This window comes from Sceloporus occidentalis, unplaced genomic scaffold, assembly GCF_023333645.1.
Source record: "Sceloporus occidentalis isolate IW3139 unplaced genomic scaffold, rSceOcc1.0.p SCAF_6, whole genome shotgun sequence".
Taxonomy (NCBI): Eukaryota; Metazoa; Chordata; class Lepidosauria; order Squamata; family Phrynosomatidae; genus Sceloporus; species Sceloporus occidentalis.
In genome coordinates this window covers 123,772,391-123,790,808 of record NW_028316986.1, presented here as the reverse complement: position 1 = coordinate 123,790,808, position 18,418 = coordinate 123,772,391, and the positions used below count along the sequence as shown (strand labels likewise).

Sequence of the window (18,418 nt, the reverse complement as noted above, 5' to 3'; positions counted from 1 at the left end):
GATCTAAGTGTGCGGGGAGGATTATATGGAAGGAAGTGGTCCCGAAGATAGGTTGGACCCAAGCCATTTAGGGCTTTAAAGGTGATAACCAACACCTTGTAATGGGCCCGGAAACTGATGGGCAGCCAGTGGAGTGATCTTAAGATCAGTGTTATATGGTCTCTTCTGGATGTACCAGAGACCAGTCAGGCTGCCATATTCTGGACTAATTGAAGTTTCCAGACCAAGCATGAGGGTAGCCCCATGTTGAGTGCATTGCAGAAATCAAGGCGTGAGGTTACCAGCACATGTACTACGGTCTCAAGGTCCCTGACTTCCAGGAAAGGGCGCAGCTGGTGTATCAGCTGAAGCTGATAACAGGCGCTCCTGACCGTCACATTCACCTGATTTGTCATGTGTAGCGACGAATTTAGGAACACCCCCAGACTGCGAACACAGTCGTTTGAGGAGAGTGTGACCCCTTCTAGGACGATAGCCTTGGTAAGATCATTGTTCCAGGTATTAACCAAAGCTTCGACAGAATCACCGGCATTACCAATGCAAGTTATTTTCCTCACTCTACCAAGGAATCTTTCTGGAATCCAATTGGTTCCATTAGCCTTCGAGGGCAGACCATTCTAATGGGTCCTCCACCCCCTACGGGATGGACAGTGGCTCTGAGTTCAGCCTTGATCAGAAAATGATCCGTCCATGACAGTGGGGAGGTTTTTGTTACCTCCACCCACGGATATTCCTGTTCCGTACTAAAGACCGCATCGAGTGTATGACCCGCGCAATGAGTAGGCCTGCTGACCAATAGGGATAGGCCCATGTTTTTCATGGATTCCATGAACTCCCGAGCTGCACCTGTGAGATTTAATGGACTGGTCTCAAGTGGGATGTTGAAGTCGCCCAGAATAAGAAGTCTGGGCGACTCCAACAGCAACTCGTGAGACCAGCTGTGTCAGCTTGGTTAGGGAATCTGTTAGACAATGAGGTGGACGGTATACTAATAGAATCCCCAAACTATCCTTGGTCTTCAGGCATAGGTACATACACTCTAAGTGGACTGTTTTCTGCACAGGTATCTTGGTCAAGGTGAGGTTGTTTTTGTGAAACAGAGCCACTCTACCCCCTCACCCACTTCCCCTTACCTGCTCAATGACCGAGTACCCAGCTGGCCTCTGCCCAAGTTATTGCACTGTCCTCTCCCAACCAGGTCTTGGTAAAACAAGCCAGGTCGGCCTCTTCTTCTAAGAGAAGGTCATAGATGATATGAGTCTTGTTTTTGACCGACCTGGCATTACATAAGAGCAAGGCAAGGTTTTGTGGCATGGTTGGTAGGCTCTCCAATCCATTTTGGGGAACAGAGTGAACTGAAGGGGGGATAGCTCAATATGCAGAGGCAGTTTGTTGTTGCCTTCATACTGCTGTAGCCTACACCATCTGGTATTCTCTAGTCCCCCCCCCCCCCGCACCCCACTCCAAGTGCTAACCAGGACTGATTCTGTTTAGCTTGCAAAATCAGCTGGAGTCTGGTACCTTCATTGTATTTAGGCTTAAAGAAGCTTACTTGTGAGTAAATCCCATTGAACTTAAGTGGATTTACTGGTTACTTCTGAGTACATATACTTAGGATGACATAATACTATATGATTCTACCATATTTTATTAGCCAGTTGATCTTTTCAGTGTCCTATGAATGTATATTGGCACATTTTAACTTAAGGTTGTTGTTTTTAACCATCTGATGCTTAATGATGCTTTTAATTAGTTTCAGATGCAAGATTCTATATCTCATGCCCTCGTTTTGCTTGGCCGCTGCATCGCTATAAGGAACTCTACAATATCCCTGCTTTTCAGAGAAGTCAGTCGATTTGCTGAGGAGTTGCAGCATACCAATGAGGTACTGTTGTGCTTGATATTTTATGGCTGCCATAATGATTTAAATGTTATAGATTTCACCTTGACACTGGTGAGCTGCCGTTTTTGAACTGTAACTTTATCTCCCAAAAAGCTTTCCTTGTTGCCTTTAAATTGTCATTTTGGCACTGAATTTCAAACCATATGTGAGGATTGTCTATAGGGATGATTCATTAGGGATTAATGAAGTTCACCTGAGCTATGTTCAATAATGATTTCGTGGAGCAAGGGGTCAAAAAACCCAAAGAAAGAGTGAGCTTTAATTCCACACACACCCCTTTTACAGTTCAGATCAAAATTTGAATTGAATTTTGATTGAATTGAAGTCTTCCTCTCAGCTTCCCATCCATGCTTCCTTGCTAGCCAAAATCCTAAAACACACTCCCCTTTTTAATATACCTCCCTACCTTTTAAAAGCTGATCATTACAGTAGTGGAGAGCATGGAGGATAGGACTTCTCTTCCTTCCTTCTCAGCAGCCTTTGGAAGATGCTCTAAGTTGCCACTGCTCATAGTCATCAGCACGCTGCTCCTCAGCTCTCCGTAGTGGTGAGAATGGGAGGGAAAGAAAAGCCTTCTCAAATCATCACACACATTAGATTTTAAATGATAAAGCAAAGAGGATAGTTTATTTTATTTCTGGAGATGGGTACAAAGTCTTCTGGACGTGGGTGGAAGGGGATTGGTTTGGTGAAATGATCTGCTTTTCCTTCCAGGAACGAAATTTTGGAGAGTTCGAACAACCCTATTTTTCACTACCATACTGTCTACTTTCTTTCTCTTTTTGCACTTTTTACCCCGCAATGATTTCCCTCAGCATTGATGGCTATCATCCCATCCATAGCAAGCTGTACTCCCAGAAGGGATTTACATATTTTTTTTTTTAATTTCACTCAAAAATGCCAATTCTGACAATCATAAGGTCAGAAGGTTGGCAGGTCAAGGCCCAAGTGCCGCATGATGCAATGAGCTCCTATCACTAGTCCCAGCTTTTGCCAAACTTGCAGTTCAAAAGCATGTAAAAGTGCAAGTAGATATATAGGTACCACTTCGGTGGGAAGGTAACAGTGTTCCATGCATTCATGCTGGCCATGTGACCACTGGAGTCATCTTCAGACAATGCTAGCTCTTTGACTTAATAACGGAGATGGGCATCACCCCCTGCAGTCAATTATGACTAGACAGTCAGTTCAAGGGTTACCTTTACCTTAAATATATATACAAACACATATATACACATACAGAGTAAGTGAGTGAGTGAGAGAGCTGCAGTGGTTTGAGCATTGGACTATAACTCTGGGGACCAATATTTGAATCCCCACTCAGCCATTGAAACCCACTTTGGGCAAGTCACACTCTCTCAGCCTTAGAGGAAGGCTAAGACAAACCCCCTCTGAACAAATCTTGCTTAAGAAAACCTGGTAATAGGTCATCTAACAGTCGCCATAAGTCAGAAATGACTTGAAGGTACACAACAACAACAACAACAACAACATGCATAAATGAAATTGCGTGTTTATTCATTCGTTCATTCTATTAGTATAATTTTGCTTTCTGAACATTCTAGATATGTCATTGTTGAAGATATAATTCAGTTTTTATTCTTTGAGTGTCATTCCAGTATTTTCTAAGTTGACCATAGAGTAATGTGTGCACATACACTTTACTGTGATATAGGTCTTTGTGATAGCTTATTATTATTTACTTGACATTTATATTTCAGATGTCATACCTTGTGTCCAGTATCTCAGGATTCCTTACAAAAGGGGTAGGTCTTGTCAGAGAGTTTCACTGGGAAGTTTTTGGCCCCGGACTCTCTGGAGTCTCCAGAGACCACAAAACAAACACAGAAAGGCAGAAGTAGATGTCCATTTCTAGTTGGAAAAAAATGATGTTTCCCCCCCAAAAAAACTTGTAAATCATGTAGAGGATGGTTTGTGTGTGTGCCTTCGAGTTAGTGGCGCAGTGGTTAAATGCCTGTACTGCAGCCATTCACTCAAAACCACAAGGTTGCGAGTTCAAGACCAGCAAAAGGGCCCAAGCTCGACTCAGGCTTGCATCCTTCCGAGGTCGCTAAAATGAGTACCCAGACTGTTGGGGGCAAATTAGCTTACTTGCTAATTAGCTTACTTGCTGTTCACCGCTATGATCTTTGGAATAGCGGTATATAAATAAAAACAAAAACAAAAAAATTATCTGTTGATTTATGGCAACCTCATGAATTTCATAGGGTTTTCTTTGGCAAAGAATACTTAGATGTTGTTTTCCCTGTTCCTTCCTCTAAAATGTAGCCTACAGCACCTGGTATTCATTGGCAGTCTCCCATAAAAGTACTGACTAGGGCTGACTCTACAATCTATTTAAAAGGGAACTTGCTGGTCCTGGACACTGACAGCAGAGGCAATTTAACATCTTTGTCAGTCCAGAGAGTCTTAGGAAGTTAGGGCTCCAGAAACATTCTTGTGGTAACCTGGGTTATTCCAAGGCTGCCATTTGCCTACCCTGCCTTACAACAGCTATAATGTTGGGGGGGGGGGGGGTGTGTGTGTCAGCTGTGGGGATTGGCCATGAAGCACATAATGAAATTTTCAGTGAACAAATACAAGAATGGGCTGTAAGGCTAAGAGACCCTCAGCTTACCTAAATTGTCATTTGTGGCTGAGGCTGAGGAGCAGTGAAATTTTTTCTAGATAGTATGCAGGGACATAGAGGTATGTGAGTGCATCAGGTATTCAAAAGCTACACTGATATGTTTCACTCCATATTTATGCTTCAATTAACTGTAAGAAATTTAATTATTGTTTATCAAGGGATGCTTGAGAAATTCTAGCATTTTTATGAAAACTCTGTGCACATACAGTATATATGAAATGGAATACACTTGCAAGTTGATCTCAGCTGTTGTAATACAGGAGAGTATGCACAGAAATATACTTAAGAAAAACATTCCCTTCCCCAAAAGACAGATTTTTGAAAAAATGTGTACAAAAATGCATAGTTTGAGATGTGACTGAAAATATGTATTGTTCCATACAATTTTGGCATCTGTTAACTGCAGAAAAAAATGAGCTAAATCAAGCTTGGCAGATTTTTCAATCCCTAAAACTATCTCATAGCTTTGTAAACGTAGTCAGATTATATAAAGGCCTGTGAGAATCACAGAGAGAGGATTCAAAGGTGCTGTTTCAAATGGAGCCATAGTGGGAGTGGGGGGTGGGAGAACTGTCAGAAAAGCATTTCAGTCTTACTTTGCTTTCCATGTGTAATTTTAAAATCACTTTACTTGAAGACAATCAAGTCTGCTCCCACCTACTTTCAGCCAGATAGTTCATTGAGCCAAATTGCTGTGGCTGCTACTCAACCTACTGCAGAAAAGTTAGCACCCTCAGACCCAACACCCTGTGAAGACCTTAAACTTCACTCTTGTTCCTCTCACTCCTGGGAAGCCTCTAGAAAGAAAAACATCCTGTTATATGGCTAGATGGAGCCTAAGAATTAAAAGCATAAGAACAGGCCACTGATGCTAGTCCCTCAAAATTCAGCTATGTTGGAACCCTCAATACCTAGTCAAGAGCTATCTCATCTCATATTCTAACTTTTCCAGTGTCTCTTCATTGCTCCCTAGCCCTGTCCTGAAGAGTATTGCTAGGGAAATGGATATTCACCCCTCCAATGAGGTTCAAATTCTTGGCTTCTACTCAGAACAGAAGATTCTGGAAAAATGTTCTCTCTCTGGGATCCTGCCCTCAGCAACCACCAGAAGGTCCCAGATCTGACTCCAGGGTTGTTTGGTCCTGAAGTTATACAACATGTCAAGTTGGACTAGGAGCCACACCCTTCTACTCCTCTTGATACCAGAGTAGGTCTTGGATGTTCTCCTTCTTCACTTTAATAATAACAATAATAAAAATTTATTTATATACCGCTATTCCAAATTAGATCACAGCGGTGTTCTACTTTTACAGAGATTGTGGAAATTCCTTCATACATTCCAAAAAATGTTCCATCACAAGACCATTTAAGTGGCTGCAGATAAAACTGTGGTTGCCTTCTACAAACAAGAAGAAACACACTCCTGGATCCTCCTTCAGCTCCACCCTCCAGATCTGGGACTGGTACATCTGCAGGGGCATTTTTTTATGATGTACCTGCCAGGTGTAGACAGTGTCCTCACAAACAATCTCAGCAGGGTGACTTCCTCTTTCCATGAGTGGAAGATAGACTTAGTCCTCCTTCCAAGTCTCTTCCATAGCTGAGGCACATCCTCAGTAGACCTCTTCACACCCTCAGCACACACAATCTGTTCAATTCTGCAGCAGGAATTGTCAAACAGGGAGTCTCTAGGAGATATGCATTTAATTTGTCATGGGAGAAGCCACTACTGTATGTTTTTCCTTCCTTTCTTCTTTTCACCAGAGTCATTACAAAGATTGAGGAGGACAATCACCCCATGGTGGCCCAACCATGGTTCTCCAGAGTCCTCGAGCTCTTCAGAGGCAACTGTCACCATTTTCTGAGATGTTCACCTACCAGGGTTCCCACTGGCGGACTTGGAACTGGGTTTTGCTGAGTATGCATGGCTTATATCTCTGAGAGTTAGGTGTACTGCCAAAATGCAACTCGACAAAGTTTCAAAAATCACTGCACAGACACACAGCGACCCATATCTTTAAGTGCACAGATGACCACTCAAAAAACTAGAGTTACAGTTAGGCAATCTGGGTTTGGTTGGCTAGTTTTTTGACAATCTGACAATTGTGCAATGTGTACTGCAGTCTGTTTCTATTGGTTCCCATTTTGTTAACTAGTGTTGTTTCCATATGAGGCTTTTATTGTGAAATCCACCTGCTTCATGTGCAGCATTTACCATTTTGTGCAAAGGCTCTATAACAGGGGTAGGCAACCTTTTTGAGCCGGGGGCTGAGTTGCTGTCCCTCGGACAACTGGGGGGCCGAAGCCAGGGGGTGGAGCTTCCACCCTCCGGGGGCAGAGCCGCACACGGGGGGTAGAGCTTCCACCCTCTGGGGTGGAGCCGCATGCCAGGGCGGAGCTTCCACTATCCGGGGGTGGAGCCACATGTCAGGGGCGGAGTTTCCACCCTCCGGGGGCGGAGCCGCATAATAATAATAATATTTGCAAGAAGCTACTAGGGCCAGCAATGCCATAACACAGGAAAAATGCATGCACACTGTCTCAACCCAGAAGAGAGCAAGCAAGTCCATGTGGGGGGATTTTGCAGAGAGAATACCAAAGGATAACAACAACAATAATAATAGCAATATTTGCAAGAATGGAAGCGACTAGGCAAGGCCACAAAACAGCAAAAAATGCATGCCACTGTCTCAAACCACTTTCTTTCTCTCCCTTCCTCCCTCCCTCTCACTCCCACCCTCCCACCCTCTCTCTCTATCTTTCTCTCTTCTCCCCTCCCTCCCTCCCTCTCTCTCCTCTCCCTCCCACCCTTTCTCTCTCTCTCCTCCCTTCCCTCCCTCTCTTTCCTCTCCCTCCCACCCTTTCTCTCTCTCTCTCTCCTCCCCTCCCTCCTTCTCTTTCCTCTCCCTCCCACCCTTTCTCTCTCTCTCTCTCTCTCTCCTCCCCTCCCTCCCTCTCTTTCCTCTCCCTCCCACCCTTTCTCTCTCTCTCTCTCTCTCTCTCTCCTCCCCTCCCCCCTCTCTTTCCTCTCCCTCCCACCCTTTCTCTCTCTCTCTCTCTCTCCTCCCCTCCCTCCCTCTCTTTCCTCTCCCTCCCACCCTTTCTCTCGCTCTCTCTCTCCTCCCCTCCCTCCCTCTCTTTCCTCTCTCTCCCACCCTTTCTCTCTCTCTCCTCCCCTCCCTCCCTCCCTCCCTCTCTCTTCTCTCCCTCCCACCCTCTCTCTCTCTCCTCCTCCCCTCCCTCCCTCCCTCTCTCTCTCTGCCTCCTCCTCCTTCCCCCCCCCCGCCCCTCCATTTATAGGAGGGAGGAGGGAGGATGGAACCAGGAGGGAGGTGGGCGGAGCCAGGAGGGAGGTGGGCGGAGCCCATTTGAAGGCCCGGTGCGGCTCCTGGAGCCCTGTTTCAGGGCTCCGGAGGCCACATCGGGCCTCCTAATGGGCACCACCATTTTGCCCTTCAAAATGGCGGCCGGAGCGGCCAAAATCGGCAGCGATTTCGGCGGCAGGAGGGACTGGGGGCCGGCAGAAAGGCGCCCGCGGGCCGCATCCGGCCCACGGGCCGGAGGTTGCCGACCCCTGATCTATAACCTCTGCTTGTATTTTCCCACTGCTTTCTCCTACTGTTTTATTGAGATAATGGTGGCAGTATAGGAGGGAAATGGTGGTATAAGTGCACAGTAGCTTTTCAACAGAAGCCCATTTTCTGGAAACCTCTGTGGTAAATTTATTCTTTGTGCATCTTAGGTAACATGTGGTTGTGCCTACAGCCTTCTCAGTCTAGCTCAGACCACTGATAGCATTAGGTTGTTTCTGGTGACATGCCACAGTCATCTAGTCCAGGGATGGGGAAAGTGATGTTGTTGCACTGCAACTCCTACCAACCCTAGCTAACATAGTCAACGATAGTCAGCAATGAAGGATGATGGAAACTGTGGTTCACCAAAATCCAGAGGGTCAGATGTTCCCCTTCCCTGCTCTAACTTCTAGTATTTCTTACTGCATTTTATCAATTGTTATGTCTTGGACATATACTGTGTTTACTGAAAGCATCAAAGAGAAATATTAAAGAAGTGAAAGTACTTTATACTGCAGAGAAAAATGTTTAGTTCTAGGAAATGGTGAACAACCTAGAAGCTGAACTGCAACTCCTTTTTTTAAAAAAAAAATATGTAGAATTTCTCCTGTGGGTTTTGACTTTTACATGAAAGTGGGATAGGAGAGGTTTTTGGTATTATGTTTCAGATATGTCACAGTTACTGTTCCTTGGCCCACACCAAGGTGACAGATGCCTTACAAATGGCCAGAGAATATACAAAATATTGTAGTAGGCTGGTTAGAACATCAGAAAGATGAATAGTTCTTATATCTTCTCTGTTCCTGTGAAAAAATGGCTTTATGGAATTCTAGCAAAAAAAGAGCAAGTGTTTGTCACTTCGTTTTTCTGTATAGCAAAATTGAGGGTGACACTTAATCAGAAAACTCAGGTGTTTTCTCTTCAGCAGAAGGAGCAGTGAAATGGATTTCATGAAGAGAAAGGATCTCTTTATTAACAAAGGCTGTTGGAAGAATGTAGCTTTCCATTCAAGAGAAGTGTGCTGAGGCATTGAAAAATGACGACCCATGTTACACTGAAGCGTGCCTCATCTGTGTCTTATCGTTTGAAAGGTTTACCTGCAGGTCTTTTCACAGTCACATGATAATTCTATTTTAACTTCTTGAGTCCTGTTCAGAGGAGAAATGAAAATGGAAGTAGGGAGAAAAAGGCAATGCATGCTGAAGATCTGCAGTTAGTGAATTAGAAGATATGAGCCTCACCTCACTCCATACCAAAACCAGCCAAATAAGCGACCCTATGAGATCCGAATGCCAGCAAAAACCTCAAGTTTCAGCCTAAATAGTTCATGGACAGTGAGTCAACAAAGCCACTTTTGAACTTACTGACAGAAAGCTAGGATCAGGATCTAGGAAAGAAGTCTGTTGACAATTCCTATACACCCAAAAAACAAAAACAAATGTGGAATGAGTAGGCAGGGTATTTGAAGATCTGAAACCAGCAAATTAAAGTAGGACAAAACTATATATCACTCCCAGTAGAATTCTAGAGGAACTAGCTTGGAAGGAATAAGGATGGAATGGAGAATTTTGTGGGTGGTGATCACTTGAAATCAGACTACTGAATCTCAAGAGGCAACTACAGAAGGAATAAATCACAGAGAGCATTATCAGCCATATAGAAATTAGTGTGTACAGAACATGCTTCCTACCTCCTTTCATCAGCACAGTGTAATAAATCTAGAAAATGAATTAGACTAGAAAAGACCCTTTTTACTCATTTTTCAAACAAAATTGGCAAAACATTTTTACTGGCTGGCTATGGTTCATGCAACTCCCCGCCACCCCACTATGCTGTGCTTTTGGACTTATAGCTGAAGGACGGATACCTAGAAAATATAGCTGGTTCTATATATTTTGATGAGCAGCACTTGGGCATTTCCTTCTGCTGTTAAAAGTCCACTAGAGGAGTGGGAAAATTCTGAAGGTTTAGGGCCCATTTTCTATCTCATGGAAGTAACCAGAAGGGTTTAAAAAAACTGAGGAAAGGTTTTAGGGAGTATCCCTTATTTTAGAACTGCATCTTCTGAAACAAAGAGGGGGGAATTGGGACTTTACCACATGAAATTAAAATGCAAAATTTTAAGAGAATGAAAGTATCTTTGACCAGTACTTATCAGAAGATGTCATGTCCATCCTGCTGCTGCCCTTTTACTGTAGTGCACCTTTTCATTGATGGGCAAAATCTTGCTATTACTGTCGGCCCTCCATATTTGCAGCCTTGAGACTCCCAATTTCAATTATTCATGAGGTCAAGGCCACTAATGTGGGCATTCCTCCTCCCTTTCACTGCCTGATCTCTCCTTGGGCAGTCCAGGGAGAGATCGGGGAGGTGAAGGCAGGAGGTGCCTTGTCCCCCCACCCCAGACCCTTCTCATCCCTGATCCTCTCCTTAGGCTGCCCAGGGAAATGTGGGGAGGAGAAGGCTCTGGTGGGGCATAGGCACCTCTTGCCTTCTCCTCCTCGATCCTCTCCTTGGGTTTCCTAGGGAAAGGATCAGGGAGGCAAAGGGTCTCAGAGGGGCTAAAGCACCTCTTGCCTTCTCCTCGCTGACCCTCTCCTTGGGCTGTCCAGGGAAAGGAGCAGGGAGGAGAAGGAGCAGGGAGCCAATTAAAGGGACAAGAGGGTAGGAAAAGAGGAGCACACAGCGCTGCTCCTCTTCCCCCACTCACCCTTCCTTTTTACTGACTTCTAAGTGGGGTGGTGGTGGAGTTATTTGCAACTCCCTTAACCCTCACGAATATAGAGGGAGGACTATATAGCACAGATATTATTGTGTAAAAAGTCTTTTCACTTCAATTCCAGCATCGCAACAGTCCTGCAGCCAGATGGGACCTGATTCTCTGTCCATTTGCTATTCCTGTCAATTTGTTTTTTGCTTTTATCTTTGCTGTGTTTTCCTACTTACGGCAAAACAATAAAATAAGATAAAAAATAATTTTCAAATGTCTCAATCATTTTTGCTGTAATTTTACAGCAGGTATGTAATAATACACCAACAGGCACAGAATTAGCCCTCTTTGGAATACCAAGTGGAAAAGGGAAAAGAAACAGGCCCCCTAATAGCACATCATGGGTGTAATGCTGTAATTGAAGTGAAGAGGCTTATCCCACCCTGGCAGCGGGGTCCAAACAGCACAGTCATGCAAAAGAAGAGAAGTGTGATAACAAATTTTTCAAAGTGGTATGTTCCAGACATGAGGCTGTGTGATAATGTTCTTGACAGAGGAGTAAAAATGGCATGGTAGAGATGCATGATTACCACCTGTGTTGTAATGCCTAGTGACATTTTTATTCCACATCTGACAGTGAGAACATTTTGTCTCCTCCCCCTTGCCGATGTATTCCAAGGTGCACCAGCATGAACACATGAACAGTTTTTTACATCACATGATCACTTTCACCTGTCAGTATGAAAAACCTGTCACTATGAACCACATTGTGTGGAGGTATATTGTCACTGAAAACCATGCAAGAGTTTGCAGCTATTAAGAATCTGCCAACTCGTGGCCAGCTAGTCAGCGCAATCCTATTGGGTCCCTCTCTTGTGGTGAGGAGCAATAGTGCAGCAGACCAAATATATTTGTTTAGGCAGCATTGCTTCACTTGCTCTGCAGGATCTTCTTTCACTCGAAAAAGCTCTTTTAGAGGTGTAATCTTTTCTAACTAAAGTATATTTTCGATACAGGATTGAGGAGTTCTTAAATTAGAGTGTGAGCAAAAGAGTTCTCATATGGTTTCTCTTGATAATTCAACCTGACCAAAAAGACAGAGTGAACATTTCTTTGCCAGAGCCTACAGACACAGTACAATAATGTTCTCTTGTTTAACCTTAATGCTATGGAGTGAGTCCATTCAGGTTTCTTCCATACATCCCCAGAAGCTACTGCAGGCTGAATGCTGTCACATCTGCTCACACAATGTGGGATGAGGTGCAATCTTTTTATTATCAGATGGATGCAGTTGAAACAGTATGTTCTTCAAACAGCAGGATGTACGGCACACTTTTTTCCTATTCTTCAGCAGAGTTCAAAGAGTTGGTCTCCATTAGTAATTATGCAAGGCACAAACCCCTCAGACTTTATAAAGCATCCAGGGAGACCACAAGAACCTAAAGAAGGAAGTGTCATCGAGAGCTGTCTGGTGAAAAGCTAGTTGCAGACAACCTTTTGACTTCAGTATTCATTACTAGCCATACTCCCATTCATACTCAGTATTTGAAGGTTGGTCTACCTGAATCGCTATCCAATTACTCCCTTGTATTGCCTTTCCAAAGGCATGCCTGTCATGTCTACTGCCATAACTTGTTGAGTGGATGTGGATTCTATCACTGCTTTTAAGCAGGGTAGCTCACTATGCAAGGAAGCTCACTATACAATATGAAAACGCCTTGTAACCTCCTCCAATAATTAATAAGGAGGTGGGTTGGCATGGAACATCAGCATGAGGCCTCAACCCAGGCTGAGATAATGTTGTACGTTGACGTGCCTTGAATAACCAAATATACAACTGTGTGTGCATTCTAGACTCAGCTAACCCTCCTTTCCTTTTCTTTTTCTTATAATAATTAGTTACAGCTCAGTGTTTTTGATTCAGCTATCATTAAGAAGTAACAGCTGTGCCTCTTGTAAATATGCATAGCCTATTTCATTCATGCATTAGTCCAGGGGATCATTTTCTTGTTGCTTAATCTTGGTTGGTTATAGATAATTAAGATGCACCTGTTTAAGTCCCTGCCTTGTTCACTGACATCCCTGCTTAATTATACCACATACCTGGTTTTTTGCAAAAACAAATTATTTTAGAGAAATGTGGTTCACTCTCATCTTTATGCTCATTCATTTCAGTGCTGTTCCTCTTGGTAGATACACTGCAAATACCATGTTACAAAAAAGTAAATTGAAGTGCACTGGGTTTATAATGTATGGTCACTGCGGGCATTTGCTTAAATCAGAAAAACAGGTAATAATTTTGTATGGATGACTGAAGCCAAAGCAATTGCACTCACTCAAAGTAAAAGGGTTTTTTTAAACCATAGAATTTGTTGTAAATGGAAGGATTGCAGTTGCATTAGGAGAGAGGATCCCTAGCAGGTCCTAATCCAGTTTCTACATGTGTCATATCTTAGTTGCTAGTTAATGGAACCCCAGAGTTTACATTCTGTAAACAATAAAACAGTTTTGATTGTTTTGCATTGATCTTACTCTTGTTTCAAACAATGAAAATTAATTCTTTCTCATTACAACTGTCAGATGTAGAATTTGGATCTGCAGCCAGAGGTGCACATATGGCACACAATTAATTGTCCACAAGAAAACCTATTAGAGCTGTAGTGGTGAACCTATGGAATGTGTGCCCTCCCTGGCATACGAAGCAATTTTGCAGGGCACACGAAGAGACATTCACTTATAAAGCCTGCACGTGTTCCCCCTCTCCCCCCACCTTCCTGTGCCTTTTGCAGTCTCACTAGAGACAGCTGAAGGCCTGGGAGGGTGGCGGAAATGGAGGAACAGGTGTGTGCCTGTTCTTCCTCTCCCCGCCGCCTTCCCGTTCCTTTAGCTGTCTCCGGGGAAGTCCTGCCTTCAGAGTCCCTGCCCCCAGAAGGCAGAAGTCCCACCGCTGTAAGTCCCTCCCCCTCACGAAGTTCTGCCCTTGGTACTGGGTAATACCTGGTGCCAAAACACCTTTGAGTTTGGGCACTCAGTCCCTAAAAGGTTCACCATCACTGTGCTAGAGTGTTAAGAAATTAGCCTATAGACAGCCTATAGAGCAGTAGTCATCCATTCATCCAACCCATACTCATCACTGAGATCTGCCAGTGACAGACATCCTGGTTTCTTTTCTTTTTTATTGCTTAGGTTTTTGTTTCTCTGAAGGAACATTCAGGATGAAGTTCTGCAGCCAAGAACATGAGCTCTAGAATCTATGTTAGAGCTTGGAGACATTACTGCTTTGAATTACAACTCCTGGAATATCCCAGTTGGCCAGCAAATTCTGTGAATCATAGTCCCCAAAAAAGAAGCATTTCCAGTCTCTGGTCTTGTTACCAATTTCTGTCTGACTTTCACAGCCCATAGTCAGCTGAAATGTTTTATCAGAACTAATCAGTATAATTGTCCTATGGATTAAAAGTGTGCCTTGCAATTTGCCTGGTGTACTTTCCTTCTGAAAATGATTTGAAAAGGCGCTTGTCTCACATATCAGTGTTTGAAACCATCATTACATCTGAATGGTTTTGAATCAATTGGAAGCAGCAGGCACTTTCCAAACTGAGATTGTTCCTTGTGGGATTTTCCTTTTGCCAGTCAGCCAGATGATGATTACAAGGTTTCATGTGAACAGAGCCACAATTGAAATTATTCATCTAAGATATGCAGAAGAATTCATTGCTCCTTCTGCAATAATGTGTTCCTAATATATACTGACAAGCAAGTAGCAAAGTGGGAATATGTAATCATCCAGTTGCCAAAAAGTTGTAGTTTTTTTTTCTAGTCTGAACCACCAAGGAAGTCTTAATTTCTTTCTGGCCTTGGATTTCATTTTATGTCATAAAAGTGATTGTCAGAAATGCAGTGGAAAATAATTTCAAACAGAATTATATATCAACATCTCAATGTTTCCCTAAGTGGACTATGGTTCAGAGGCATAGATGTGTGTTGACTGAGGGGAAAACAAAGCAAGGTTACCTTTGGCAATCACCTTATTGGCCTGGAAAGCAAAGGAGGTGAAGAGCTTCAGTTACATAACATATAGACTGTAGAAATTCCTATGTACTATAGAAAATCAAGATTCACTGGTCATCCTTGACAGGTTATTAATCAGGTCTGAAGACAGAAAAATGTTAGGCTTGTAGCATGAGATGTTTGTCTCTGTTTCTTGAATTGCCACACATTTTATTGCATTGTGGTAAATCAATGTCCATGAGGCATTGGGATGGCAGGTGAAGAACAGGAACATTTGGTTCAGTGGAAATCTGAGGAAGAAACATAAGAAAAATTGAAGACAAACAGACTTTCATGACTGCAGGGCTCGGGAAGCTTTATTATAATTTAAACACTTTTCCCAAAATGTCCTCCTTCTTGTCATTTAGAATGTTACCCTGTTTTTCTGTATTTGCCTTTCACTACCTGCTGTGGTAGGGAGTATTTTGAGTGACCGAAAGAAGTCAGTCAGAGGAAAACACTGATTGCTGTTATGTGCTTAAAGCTGCAAAAACAAATAAGATTGGGGGAAAGCTAGGAAATAGGCTTTCCAGAAGTTGGATTGCAACTTTTGTCAGTCCTTGCTAACATAGCCAATAGTGAGGTGTTATGGAAGCTGAAATCCAAAAGAATCTGGAAAGTCGGACTTTCCTCATCCCTAAGATCAGCTCTCATCCAACCAAAGTTCTGAACTGGTGTTCTTCAGTGCCTTTTTCTTATCATCTGCCCCCCCTTCCTGCCCCATAATATCACAGTTCTGCGGGACTTGTTTGTCTAATAATAATGAAAGCCATTTGCCACAGAGATAAGTCTTTATGAACTGCAAGAACCTTGCGACATATCTTTATAGATTTTGGCCATCTAGTCTAAAGAATGGTTCATTTTATAATGGCATGGTCAGAGAACTAGCCCTTCCTGTGTCTCAGAAATTGGAAAAGTGGTCCAAAATAGTAACTCTCGGAGCCCTGTTTTATCTGCCTAGCTCTTTACAAGGGCTTATTCTGATTGTGCTACTTCTTAGGCCAGAAGTTGTCTTTTCTGTTGGCATGAAATTATGCTAAAAACATGAAATTGCAGAGACCCTGTCTGGTATAATAGTCTGTGTTTGGTTTGGTTTTGGATAGGATTCTGAGAGAGTAGTTTGAATCTTTAGTGAACCATGAAAATGTGGGCAAGTCACATTCTCTTGGCCTCAGAGTGAGGCAATATCAAACCCCGTCTGTATAAATCTTGCCAACAAAATTTGCCAGTCCATATGGTTTGGTTTCAGGACCCCCCATGGATACCAAAATCTGTGGTTGCTCAAGTGCCATTAAATACAATGACATAGTCAACTGGTGTCTTTTATATAAAATGGCAAAATCAAGGTTTGCTTATTGGAATTTATAATTTTTTGGAATATTTTAAAGCCTTGGATGCTTGAATCTGTGATTGAAGAATCTGTGGATATGGAGAACCAACTGTATAAATGGGAAACTTGAGTGAGTCTTGAAAAGAATAGGTGAAATGGCTGCACATTGCAAGCAGCTGTACAAAATAATGATAAAATAGTGGTTCTAAATGCTTTGACTTTTTTTTTAATGCAGGTAATTTGGTTTTAGGACATCAGTGATAAATAGCACTTCTACATACATTGCAAATTCCAAACCACAATTAACTTTGTCAGATACTTTGCAAAGGTTATTTAAAGATAATTCCCTATGGTGACTTGCAGTATAGAATTTACTGGCAACTATTTGTACAGCCATAAATGCAAGAGCAATTTCTCTAATTAATCACCTTTCTGAGATTTACTTTTTGCACTAGATTAATCATTCTAAAATATTAGTTATGTTACAGTGCATATATTGCAATTGCTGTGCTTTTCCATACAGAATATAAAAAAGGAACATAAAATTTGTAACATTTATTAATGAGTATTAAATTCTACCATTTTCAAATTATGAATTTGTTTTTTATCTGACATATAATATTTTAATTGGTAACAAATGAGAAAAGTTTATCCTAAAATTTCCTTCTTCAAAATAATGGTATTTTATAACAGTCATACAGCTACTACCCATGCAATATATGTTAGCAATACTATAAAGAATCTATGTATAGAGATTGTGTAGCAAAAAAAGAAGAAGTTTGTAGCATGAGCTTTGATAGACTTTATGCTACATTTTCATTCCAGCATTGATGACAGCATTGACCAGGTCATGGTTTTACTGCTTGACAGAATTACTATAAACATCAATGCATTCATGTCAGTTCTTGTTTTGGAATACTGTATATGCATGGCTCATACAAGAAATGTTCTTAGGTCAAGTTATTAATAAAAAAAGACTTGAATTACAGGAATCGTTTAACAATGAATGAACATTATGCTTATTATCAACCAATTGTAGGCCATTAAATAGGCTGTGTCGTGTAACACATTAAAATCGACCAATAGAATCAGTCTTAAAAAATGTCACCTGAGAAGTAGTTGCAACTTTAGGAGTAGTACCGTAATTCATTAATGGTGTAATATTTTTATTCTCCACAACATTTTAATATTTAGTAGTCATTTCAGATAAACATTAAAAATGGAAAGCCAAACTTTTCCTAATTCAGACAGAAGATCTACATTTAACATTGTTTGGATATAGTCCAATAGCTTTATAGTTATAAAAATCAGGTTGGCTTGAAAACATTTTTTTTAATTATTCTTAAAAAGAAAGTGTACAGTGTGTGTGTGTGTGTGTGTGTGTGTGTTTGTGTTTGTGTGTGTGTTTGTGTGTAGTAGCAGGTAGAGTATCGTCAGTGTCCAGATATACAATATCTTATCAACGTTTTGCAAATGAAAGGTTTGCACATTACTAAAATAATGGTCCAGTTTGAGCATAGACCTAAAACTTGTGTGCTGCACCAACAAGTCTTCTCAAGGCTTTTGCATAGTGTCTTTCCCTCTGCTCCACAGTATAAGGAGAGGGAGAAGAATAAAGCACCCCTTCCTAGTTTAAACCAGCTATAGTTATGGGCAGAAAAGGGCAAGCAAAATGATCAGAAGGCTGCATCAATAAAAGTATAGTGTCTAGAGGGAAGTAACAGTGCCATGCTATTCTGCTTTGGTCAGGCCCCACCTGGAATACTGTAGTTCTGGGCACAATTCAAAAAGGATTTTGAGAAACTGGAGCATGTCCAAAGGAGGGCAACTAAAATGGTGAAGGGTCTGGCAACCATGTCCTATGAGGAACAACTTAGGGAGCTGGGGATGTTTACCCTGGAGAAAAGAAGGTTAAGAGGTGATATGATAGCCCTGTTTAAATATTTGAAGGGATGTCATATTGAAGAGGGAGCAAGCATGTTTTCTGCTGCTCCAGAGAACAGGACCCAGAACAACGGATGCAAGCTCCAAGAAAAGAGATTCCACCTCAACATTAGGAGGAACTTCATGACAGTAAGGCTGTTCAACTGTGGAGCACACTCCCTCAGAGAGTAGTGGAGTCTCCTTCTTTGGAGGTCTTTAAGCAGAGACTGGATGGCCACCTGTCGGGGGTGCTTTGATTGTGAGTTCCTGCATGGCAGTG

The 18,418-nt window shown here is 42.2% G+C and overlaps 1 protein-coding gene across 1 annotated transcript in view; it reads left to right on the top strand.

Annotated features, from left to right (window-relative positions):
• MEI4 (meiotic double-stranded break formation protein 4) overlaps positions 1 to 18,418 on the top strand; it is a 77,983-nt gene that overhangs the window by 39,071 nt on the left and 20,494 nt on the right. The window contains exon 4 of the mRNA XM_089530883.1: positions 1,754 to 1,885. Within this exon, the coding sequence (XP_089387009.1) occupies positions 1,754 to 1,885 (132 nt within the window). The remainder of the gene's footprint in view (positions 1 to 1,753; positions 1,886 to 18,418) is intronic.